The following is a 12,212-nucleotide window of genomic DNA, read 5'->3' on the forward strand; positions in this document are numbered from 1 at the left end:
AATCTCAGCGGCTTATAAAGATTACAATGCTATAGTAATCTTTAAAACAGAAACATCTGAATCATTTCCGGTGACAACAGGAGTCCTGCAAGGTGATGTACTAGCACCTTATTTGTTTTTAATATGCTTGGACTACATCTTCTGGACCATCAACACAGAAGATCTTGGTTTTAACATTAAAACATCCATCCACACCATGCAAATAACTGATCTTAGCTTTGCTGATGATGTTGTACTTGTTGATACAGAACCAACAAATGCACAAAAACATCTCAGTCTATTAAGAAGCACAGGCTAAACTTATTGGTCTGCAGATCAACATCCAAAAGTCCAAAGTATTCTTAATGGGTTGTGAAAACTTTATACTTCATATCAACAATAAACCCTTAGAAAGAGTAAAGGACTTTCAATACCTTGGATCATACATCAGCAATACAGAAAATGATATCAGAAAACGTAAACAGCTGGCTCTGGTCTTCCATAGCAAACTTCGTCCCATCTGGAAATCATCATTAGTAGCATTAAAGATAAAATTAAGACTATACCATGCAACCAGTAGATCCATCATCTTGTATGGTTCTCAATCCTGGACAATAAGCACCAAAAAAACTACAGATCTAATTAACTCCTTTGGAACTACATGTCTTAGACTGATCCTTGGATACACCTGGATGGACCGTGTCACTAACTCTGCTGTGCTTAATCTGGCTAAGCAAGAACCACTTGTCAGTATAGTCAAAAAACTACAACTCAGATGGCTTGGGCATCAACTCAGACATCCTAAAGTCTTGCCCTTTTTGGAATCCCTCATCCTGTACAAACCAGAAGATGGCAAACGCAGTAGAGAAAGACCATGCAAACAATTTTGGCAATACATATGTGAAACCATCATTTAGCTCAAGATAGAGAGACTTGGAAGACCATAATTTGCAATATTTAATTTTTAATATAAATGTCTTTTCCCTTTTCACATTGTATCATATTGTGAATAAACTATGTATGTATGTATGTATTTAAATTGAAGTCATGGTTGGATAACATATTGTGGGTTGGCTTGGAGATTGGTTCTGTAATAGTTCTCAGATGTTTGAGGATAATTTAGTTGTTGAAAGTTGCTTCTTATTTACTGCAAGGAGAGCTGCAGGTTTTAACCCTCTGTAAGACTTGGATGTTCATAAAAGCCCTCTGTACAAGCTTATAGCTTTTTGAATGTATAGGAATGCATCCCTGTTATTTGATTATCAGCTTCAAAAGAGTGTAAGATCTATATCTTACTCATGTTAAGATACCTTGAGCATACTCATGGATTGTAGAAGGTTAATGCCTTTCAATCTGCAAATTTAACATCACTTTTAACTTTTTCATACATTATCACAGTCTCATTTTTAATGGTATGATAAACTACATTTTGTGATACGTGTTATTATTATTATTACGTGACACCTCCAAGGAGTCCAAGCACTCATTGAGGAAGAACACCTACTCTACAACGTCTCCACCACTCATTCCACCAATTACAGCGAACTGCATCATCTACACTAATACCATCTGCTGTCCACCACCACCACTAGTATTTTCATAGACAATCGCAAACATCTGGAGAGCAGATACGCTAACCACTCAGCCAACCATGTTATAAACACTTAATCTCAATCCCATCAGAGTTGTCATGTTTTATTTTTAATTAATATTTTTATTAATTTATATTAAAATTAACATTTTATTATATTGATATTAATTATATTATAAATGTAAATAAATTTAAGTATATTAATAAACTAATTAAAAGTTAATTTTCTCAGTAAATGTTAGGTTACTTTTTTGTGGTCTGAATGCTTTTTTTCCTGTTTTAGAAGGGCAACTTATGCCACCTGGAGAACAGGAACTTGCAACAAAAATGCTGCAAATTCAGTCAAAAAGATTTTACTTGGATGTAAAACAGAATAGGCGGGGAAGGTTCATCAAAGTGGCAGAGGTAAAATTTGTTTTTGTCTGTGGGTTGTTAAGAATTCTGTACTGATTCATGAATAACTTTCAACAGTAGAATAATAAGCAAATCATCGTATTTCAATATGTAACTTTTCAATATCTCAAGTAAATTCCTCACATGCCTTGATAGCAATCAGAAACCTGCTTTAAGAAGGTGGGAGTGCATGAGCTAAGTCTTCTATGTATACTAACTTTTCTACCATATATATCTGAATTTGTATGTTCCAAAGTTTTTTAGCATAATATTTGTGTGTGGGTATGATATATTGTTAAATTTAGAATCAATAAAACTAGCAGCATAATTCGGATTGATTTATTTTTAGATGTATTTCACGTTTAATTAATTTTTATGCAAAATGTATTCATCATGACTTTATAGGTCAAAGCTTTACTATATATATATCATATCAATGGGAATTTGTTGCTTTGGAGAGCAACAAATGGAACAGTGAGTTAAAGTTCAGGGGCCACGTATATCAGATAACTATACTGTTAAAGAGAACACTAATTTGTAGAAAAGAGGAAGTTATTCTCTCACTTAACAAGGCTTTGAAGTTCATATCTGGATTACTGTGTGCAGATATAGTCACCTTGGTTCTGAAGAGATTGGAAAATGCTCAGTTACTAACTATTATAATAACGGATTAACTTGCGTCAATATTCTTTATTCGTAGAATTTTCACCTGATATCACAGGCATCATCAGTACAGGTACAAGGCTAATTAAACAATAACTGTTATATTCACAAAGCGCCACCTAAATAGCTAAGGTTAAATTTTCTAAATTTATTTAATTATTATTTTATTTATTAATTATTTTTTTAATTATTTAAATTTAATTATTTAGTTATTTAATTATTAAATAATAATTATTTAATTATTCAATTATCATGATTATTATTATTATTTTTTTTATTTTATTATTATTTTTTAATATATATATGTGTATACAATTATATGTTAGGAAAGATTTGCTGCTTTATAAAGTACTATCTCCCACAAGGGGGAAAGACGTAGACCATTGGATCTGTTTAGGTTAGGGGAGTGAAGTAATGTTTCACATGTTTCTTTGTATAACTGTTTCATTAGGAACGTGTAGGTTCTTCTGTACTTGAAGAGGATGCTGGAGCACGACTACTTAAAGCTCTTTTTATGAAGGACTTCTTATAGCCATTGGATATGAAGGAGAAATTAATATACTGTAATTCTTTTTGTAAAAGTTCTTCTGAAGAACAAAAGGAGTTGGATCTGTGAACTAGTGTTTTTATAGTACCTGCCTTTTGGCTGGGATGGTGATGTGATTCAGCATGGGTATACTAGCCTGTATGAGTCTCTTTTCTATAGACTGTGAATTGTAGATAACCATCTGGTTGGCAAAGAATCAAGAGGTCTAGAAATGCTAACTGCTTGTTTACTTCTACTTCTAGGGTGAACTGGATCCTTGGATGAAGTGCATTAATTTTTGAGAAAAACAGTTGTAGTTCTTCTGAGGTGCCCTTCCATATGGCAAAAATGTCGTCCACATATCTGAACCAAATGTCTGGGTGTAATGTTGTCAAAGATACGCTGTTCGAAATGCTCCATGAAGTAGTTGGCAATAGCAGGAGATGTTGGATTACCCATTGCTGTCCCTTCGATTTGTTGGTATAACTGGTTTTTGAAGGAAAAATAACCGGACTTTATATTACAAATTCAAATAATTTGACAATGTCTGGAGGAAATTCTTGGTGTAGTAATTCTATGCTGTCCGCCAATGGAACATTCATAAATAGCGAAACAACATCAAGACTAATCATAATCTCCAAATCGTGTAGAAATTTTATTTCTGAAGTCCACAGAATTTTTTATATATGTAGCAGTTCTTCTAGTTGAAGAAGTGAGTAAATTTGACAGAAATTTTGATATTTTGTAAGTGGGACAACCTATACAGTCTACAACCGGTCTTAATGGAATTCCTGGCTTATGTACTTTTGGAAGACCATTTAATCTCAGTGGGTACCCGAAGGAGGTCTTTAGTGTTTTCTTTTTATCTTCATCCCATATCGATATTTTTTCTATAAGGGCATTAAGCTTTTTTATTTGACTACTGGTAGAATCTGAAGTGAGGGGCCTATAAGTCAAATAGTCGCAGAGTAACAGTGATATTTTTCTTTCGTATTCTCTTCTGTCTTGGATGACTACAGCCTTCCCTTTGTCAGCTTTCGTAATAATTAGGTTCTTGTTATTTTTTTAGCGAATTCAGTGCTTTTTGTCCAGCATACGACAGGTTCGGCCGTGGAGTGTGCAAGCCAAGCCTCCGCGGCCGAACCTCTCATATGCTGGACAAAAAGCACTGAATTCGCTAAAAAATAACAAGAACCTAATTATTACGAAAGATGACAAAGGGAAGGCTGTAGTCATCCAAGACAGAAGAGAATATGCGAGAAAAATCACTGTTACTGTGAGTGGACTAAGAGTTTTTCAAATTTTTTTTTTTTTTTTTTTTTATATATTTTTAATTTTTTTTGTATATTCCAGAAGCCCTGCTCCAAATACCAAACACAGAACTTTTTTAAGCCAGTTGAGATCTCCAGTAAGTGTGGCAATAGTTTCACACTGGTCAGTGAAATTCATTTCCTGCCTAAAGACTGCCCATGGTAGGATTCAAATTGCAGTCTCTTGGCTGGAAAACAAGTAAGCTAAAACACTCAGTAAGCCATGGTAACATGTATATTTTATATAAAATAACTCATTCGTGTGCAGAATTTTTATGTAAATTAAAATAAATAAACTGTACTCCTTTAGGGGGGGGGGGCACTTAGAATAATTTGATGTGTTAATCATGATCAGTGTTTAGTGTGAACCCACAGCGAATGTACAAATATCATAGAAGTCCAGACATAGTTATTAATTATTTCTTGAGTGGCTTTCTTCATATTTTCCTTTTTTTATATGATTATGCCATCAAGCTTTGTTTTTTCTTTTTTTTTCCCCCTAGTAAATGTAGATGCTGACTTATTTAGCTAGAAATTTTATATAATTTATTCTTTTGATAGACTGCTTTTTACCTTCCTGTATGCACATTGGAGTTCTTATTTTTATGTCTTTCTGCATAACTTCCCATATGCTTACCTGCTTTGATTAGTAATTTTCTGCAAATTTTGCCCCTCAGTCTCTAAGGGTTGGTTGTTTTCAAACTCCTTTATTCCCCCCCCCCAATAATATTTGTATGTTTTATGTATGGTTTACTTAAGATGTTTATTTGATTTTGATAAGACACATTTTCTTTTCATTGCAATATTCATTTTTATCCTGTTCAGTAATAGATAGTGTTTGTTTCCTGTTTCAAATTCTTCTGTTTTGGAACTATTGAGAAGGCATCAACCATAACATAATCATAGTGTTTAGAGATTACTTTTTATTTTTATTCATAAGAGATTGTTTTACACTGAGTGTTTATTAATCACACAAGGGTTCAATTGCAATTGGTGCAATGACTTTTAACTATTTCATTTAGAATCCAAAAAATCAATGTCTCAAGACCAACTAAAAAATATATATATATATATATACATTTAATGAAACTTAAACAATATATACACTTTAAATAAAATTACATAAATAACTACAAAATTAGCTGGATCCAAGGCCTTCTAAAATAAATCTACACTTTAGAGATTTTCTTATCCAAATATTAAAATCATTCATTCTCTGACTCGTTCGTTATATTATTGGATTGTTTGACATATATTTAATCACGTCTACCAGACTAAACACCTTGTTTTCGACAAAAAATGTTCATCAGAGTAAGTTTCTTTGTTAGGCCCTTTCCAAAAACATAGAACTACCTCTTAACTTCCATGGGATCCTTTTTTAAAATTTCTAATCATTTCTCCTATTTCACTGGAGTATAAATATTCTTACCTCTTGCAGTTCTATTTATCTCTGTTTACTAATATTTGTACCAGAGAAAGAAATTTCTTCTACTACTTCATGAACAACATATCTAAGTTGAGCTCATCATGTTAAGCCACTTTACAGTTTCAAATTTCACCAGTTTCTTTTTCCACAGTAATCCAGTGTCCTTAAAACCGAAGATCAAAGTTTCCATTCAGCGTTTTCTTGAACGTTCATTTAGAACGTTGACTGCAATATCTTCTTTTATTTACTAAATACTTGTTGACAGTCTGAACTCCTCCAGTTTAAGGACTCACAGCTCTACGATTCCTTTTTAGAATCTTCTGTTAAATTTCTCCCGACTGTCATGTAAAACTTAAAAGCTTCTTAAGAACAAAATTTCTCGGTTTGCATTCTTAAACTTCCATTAGCTTTCTACTTGTTTTCCTTGTTACCCTGATACCGAACGCTCTCTCTCTCTCTCTCTGTCAGCTGTCAATCAACCATCAAACTTCTCATCAAGCATGCACACTCTATGTAAATGGCAAGCGAGGAGTTATGTATGATGGCTGACATGTTGTATTTGTTAACGTAACGAGAATGTCTTCAAAACACAAAACTTAATTTTAAATCACAATAAAGAAGATTAAAAATTATTGCAAACTATCAGAATCTAGTAAGTACGTAAATTTTCAAAATGCTTTACAATTCATTTTGAGAATAATAATATCAATAATGGACACATCGCAAGTGCCGATATACATGTTATGAAACCAAAACTAATAATATACTAAAATAAACAATTTGTAAAAATAGTCATAATTTAAAATTGTGACTATTTTTACAATAGCAAGTTTCTTCACTTTCTCAGAAAGTAAATTATACTTGATAAGAAATTGTATTCTTGCTTTTATCCTTTATCCGAGCAAACAAAAATTTGCATATTAAGTATCATTACAACTAGTTATTTTGATGCCGAGGCAATTTAATGTGAACTCAACAGCCTTCATATAAAAGTTTCCTAGTCATGAAGATATTTCATGTACAAACTTTTATTGCTCTTGCTTAGGTAATTTTTTCAATATTTTTGATGGATAGAAAACTATGCGAAATCCATTGAAAATATAACAAATATATATCCACAGTAAAAATGCTAAATTAGCAATTTATAGTGTAATTATAAATATAATTATAATTACTGTATATTCCGGCGTATAAGTCAACTTTTCAGCATTGAAAAAAAGTACTAAATTTTTTAGGTCGACTTATACGCCTTGTCAAAAATCGATTGCTTTCCAAGAAAAAACTAGTATGTATCATACTCTGTTAAATTTATTAGCAATATACAAAAAGTGTAAATAAGTAAAAATATTTCAACTTATATCAAATTTATTTACAGAAAAAATTATTTACATGTTATATAATTATTTATTTACAAAAGAAAATAGGTAGGTTTACATACATAATTCAAATTTAATTTTCACTCTGAATATATGAAAAGTTCATTGTACTCTGGTTCTGTAATTTCTTCTGGTATATGGTCATGTAAATTGTATTCGTTTTCTCCATCGATTTAGCATCAATTTCGTCATCATTGTAAACAAAATCATCTTCCGAGCCATCTGATTTGTTAGATATAGCACATTTTTTAAAAGATTTTATTACTGTATCTGAATTTATTTCATCCCATGCTTTCGCTACCCATTCACACTAGTTACTGAAGACACGTCGCATTTGTCCTCTTTTTGTGTAACTTTTCTCTCCTTCTTGCATCCATGCATTCCACTGTTTTCGTAAACTGTCTTTAAATGGCTTGTTTATACAAACATCCAATGGTTACACTAGTGAAGTTAACCCACTTGGAATCACTGCCATGTTGGTATTATTCTCTCTTAATAAAGATTTTGTGCTCTCCGTTAAATGGGATTTGAACATATCCCACACTAAAAGACTTTTAATTTTTTAATGCACCTTGTCGTGTATTCCAAATATTTTTTATCCACAGCTTAACTCCTGCTTCATCTGTCCAACCATTGTCATGAACATGGACAAAAACGTTTCTTGGAATTTTGATCTTTGGCATTGTTTTTCTTTTAAAAATTATCATAGGTTTTAATTTAGTACTATCAGCCATACAAGCCAGTACAACTGTGAAACGGCTTTTTTCATGTCCAGTTGTTTTTAAAGAAATAGGTTTACTTCCTTTCAATTCTACTGTTCTATTTCCGATCATGTCAAACATAACTGGAGTTTCATCCATATTTTCGATTTGAAACAATAAATACTTTTTTTGCTTTCTTTTAGCAATTATAAATCTTTGAAAACTTAATAACTTATCATCCAAATCCTTTGGCAGCTTCTGTGCGATTTTCGTTTTTAGGTCGAAGCACTAAATTTTTTCTTTCCATAAACCAGCTACACCAACTCACTGTAGTTTTGAAGTTTTTGCTGTCCTTTTTATTTGCTTTGCCCCACTTCAAAGTAAATAAATAAACATTATTTCTCGTTATAATGAGTCCATTTTGGCGATTTTCTCGAACCCAATCCGCAACATTATTTTCCACTTACAAATTCCTTTCCATAATGCGCTATTTTTTGGCATTTTCATTATTAAAGTTTAATTTTTTCTCCAATCGCGAACTAGTTTTTCGTTTACTCCGAACTGACATGCAGCAACACAGTATTTTATTTTGCAAATTTAATCACTTTGCACTTAAAATTCGCATCATATTTCATTCTTTTAAAAGGAGCCATTGCACTTTAGTTCACTATTGGTCAACTGGTTAATACGAAATAAAATTTCTTTTGTCAACTAGGTATTTTATATCTTTTGCTAAAACAAAGAATGGAAAGACTAAAAAGGCAGTTATGATCCTAGTGGTTGACGCTTGTATAAAAATTTTACTTAAAAACTGTCATAATTTTTATTTTTAAAGAAATTTTTCGAGTCGACTTATACGATGAGTATACTATAAAACTCAAATAAACTCAAAAAATTACAATATTGACGTATACGCCAGGTTGACTTGTATGCCGGAATATACAGTAATAGTTATAAGTGTCTCACAAACTCGTTAGTGAAAGAGAATAAATAATGGAAGTTCAAATACAGCGCTTTACAAACTATGAATTTGGATTTTCATTATTTATTCACTTTCACTGATGAGAGTCTGTGAGATGCAAGTTGAAATATTTGTAATTAGATTATAAGTTGTTAATGAAATATTTTATGGTCAATACATATTTTTGTTATATTTTCAAGACAAGAATATAATTTCATGTCAAATATAAAAAATAACATAATTGTTAAGACTACATTTTGTTGGTAACAACTTCTTTTACTTGGATAATTCTCAAGTCTTCAGACAACCTCAAATTTCATTCTCTGGCTGACTTACATCCAGCCTTTTGTGGCCCAAATGCATTGTTACAAGCAGAAATCACAAACACCCAAGCTTTTTTAGAGCTCTTATTAAGACTCTAAAAAAAAAGCTTGAGGTTATTATTAGTATTACTTTTTTGCTTAAGACTATTTCTCATCTGTTCAGCTGTATATTACTAACACTATATAAGCCCAGCATCCACCCAACCTTAGAATACTGTTCTTACATTTGGGGTAGTGTACCAAAAATCTTCCTAAAATAGCAGTACACTTAATAGATGATCTCTCTAACAGATTCACTCCAGTCACTGTTTCACTAAACTGGTCAACATCAATATTGATCAGCAGCTTCAAACTTAAAATTAAAAAAAAAATCTCATCCTTCTCCATTCTGTTTATTTCTGTTCATTAGAACATTCTTCTTCACTGTTTATCCTGTGATGATTGAGATTAACTGATATCTAAAGGAGTAGTTATATGATGTGGGTGAACCACATCAAACACTATTGATGCTGCTGATCAAACAGCTCTAACCGCCAGACAGTCACATCACTTATGTGATGTTGGTCTTCCATAGTCTACAACCATGGATCTCAAGCTTCATCCTAGCCAGATTCTAACTGTAGCTGAAGTTACAAATGATCCCCTCTCACTCAGTCTGCATAAAAATGGAAATTAAAATTTATGTGAATCTCATATGTGAAAAGTTCTCAACATTATGTTACATTAATACCATAGTTAGGCTGTAGGTTAGATAATCCAGGACACCTGCTCTAGAGACTAGATATCTTACTTTTTCACATCCATTTGTCCTTCCACTAAGCTAATCAGAGTTGTGTTTCACACCAAGCAACAGAAATTGTTTACCATCTGAAAACTTTTGCCAACAGAAGCCACAGGGATTCAAGTGTACAGCCTGTTGGTTGGAGAGCATAGATGTTATCCACCAGTCCAGCATCATCATCATCATCATCATCAAATTCCTGCCATGTACCCTCAAGGGGTGTACAGGATATGACAGTACTACATGAAAAAATTACATCATTACTAACTTCCTATCTACAATTTTCCTCCAAATCAGTCTGTTACTTGTCAAGACTCCAACATTATCAGATCTTATATTTCTATCGTCTAAGGCACTTTGTACCGTATCAATCCACCTATATCTTGGTCTTCCTCTGGGTCGTTTTCCTGCCAACCTGGCAGAGAACACTTGTTTTGCTAATCTTTCCTCTCCCATTCTATTTAAGTGACCATACCATCTGAGATTAGCTCTGCTAACGCATTCCTGGATGCTGACAATGTCAAGTTATTTCCTAATATATTCATTTTTAATATGATATTGCCAATGATGCCATCTGTTCACGCCTCTAATCCTTCTCAGGACTCTCATATCTGCGGTCTCTAGTCTTTGGTCAAGTGTTTTAGTTCTGACCCAGCTGTCAGATCCATAAGTTAAAATTGGTTTGAACACAGTCTTGTATACAGCTAATTTAGTGTTCCGACTAATTTCTTTCTTATTCCATATGAATTTATTCAATTGACTTCCCACGATACCAGCTTTGCTGATTCTGTTGTCTATTTCTATATTTAGTTTACCATCTTCAGTAAAATTCGTGCCTAAGTAGCTGAAATGTTTTACTTGTTCCACAGGTTCTCCATTCACAACACAGTTGACATTATCAACGATTCTGCCTATTTTCATAGTCTTTGTCTTTTCATTGCTGACCTTCATACCATATCTATTACAACAGCTATTCAATTTAGTCAGAGAATCTTGCAGACTTGTAGCGGATTTATTTAGAAGTATAACATCATCCGCATAAAGCAAAGAGCTGACATTAACATCTCCAATTTTGATATCAGGTTTAATACCACATTCCTTCATAATGTGATCCATATAGATAATGAATAACAGAGGGGATAATGTACATCCTTGTCTCACACCAGATTTAACATTAAACCATCTTCCTGTACTTCCTTCAATTCTAACTGCTGACTCACAACTCAAATAAAGACTAAGTATTGCTTGATATAATGCCCCATTGACACCATATAACTGCAGAGTATTGAATAGCTTCTCTCTTGGCACCTTGTCATATGCCTTTTCCAAGTCGACAAAACTTAAATACAGATCTTTGTTATATTCCCATGCTTTCTCGACTGTTTGTCATAAAGTGAAGATCTGATCCTGACAGCCTCTATTTGGCCTGAATCCAGCTTGTTCTTCACCAAGCTTTTCTTCCACAATTCTTCTCAACCGTTTCTCAAGTATACTTGCATAGATCTTGCCAGGAACACTCAGTAGGGAAATACCTCTGTAATTCTCACATTCAGTTTTATTTCCCTTTTTATATATGGGTACTATGAGAGCTCTACTCCAGTCATCGGGAATTCGTCCCTCTGTCCAGGCTTTCTGAACTATGCAGTGCAGCCACTGTAAGACTCTTATACCACCATACTTCAGCATTTCTGGTTGAATATCATCTACTCCTGCTGCCTTTCCACATTTCAAGCCTTTGATGGCTTTTTCTACTTCAAGTATGGATATGTATTCCTGACTGCATGCCTGGTTAGTGTTTTTTATCACTGTGCTGTCATCACTGCTTGTTTCATTTAGCAGTTTTTCAAAGTAATTACTCCATACTTCAAGGATATCTTTTTCACCTGTTTTCATTTCACCTTTATCATCTCTAATTCCTTTTACAGCACTCTTTCCTCCATTCCTAAGCTTCTTCAACAACCTCCAGAATATTTTGCCACCTTCTTGATATTTATTTTCTGTATTCTTGCCAAAGTCCTCCCATGACTTTTGTTTAGCTAGTTTTACACACTGTTTAGCTTTCTTACATTTGTCTCTGTATTCTGTAAGAGTAAAAGCTGACTTATTTGCCAGGAACTTTTGATATGCTTTCTTCTTTTCCTTCACTGCCTCTTTTACTTCCTGTGTCCACCAGGGAGTTCTG

General features: G+C 33.1%; 1 protein-coding gene across 8 annotated transcripts in view; it reads left to right on the forward strand.

The window, feature by feature from the left end:
* The window catches only part of LOC150101192 (transcriptional regulator protein Pur-beta-like), a 287,353-nt gene that overhangs the window by 86,206 nt on the left and 188,935 nt on the right, over positions 1 to 12,212 (forward strand). For all 8 annotated transcript variants that reach the window (XM_090402259.1, XM_090402260.1, XM_090402262.1 and 5 more), the window contains one exon: positions 1,854 to 1,975. In XM_090402259.1, the coding sequence (XP_090258385.1) occupies positions 1,854 to 1,975 (122 nt within the window). The remainder of the gene's footprint in view (positions 1 to 1,853; positions 1,976 to 12,212) is intronic.

Source organism: Typopeltis vanoorti, chromosome 12 (assembly GCF_054136105.1).
Source record: "Typopeltis vanoorti isolate ZY-2024b chromosome 12, IOZ_Tvanoo_1.0, whole genome shotgun sequence".
NCBI classification, from domain to species: domain Eukaryota; kingdom Metazoa; phylum Arthropoda; class Arachnida; order Uropygi; family Thelyphonidae; genus Typopeltis; species Typopeltis vanoorti.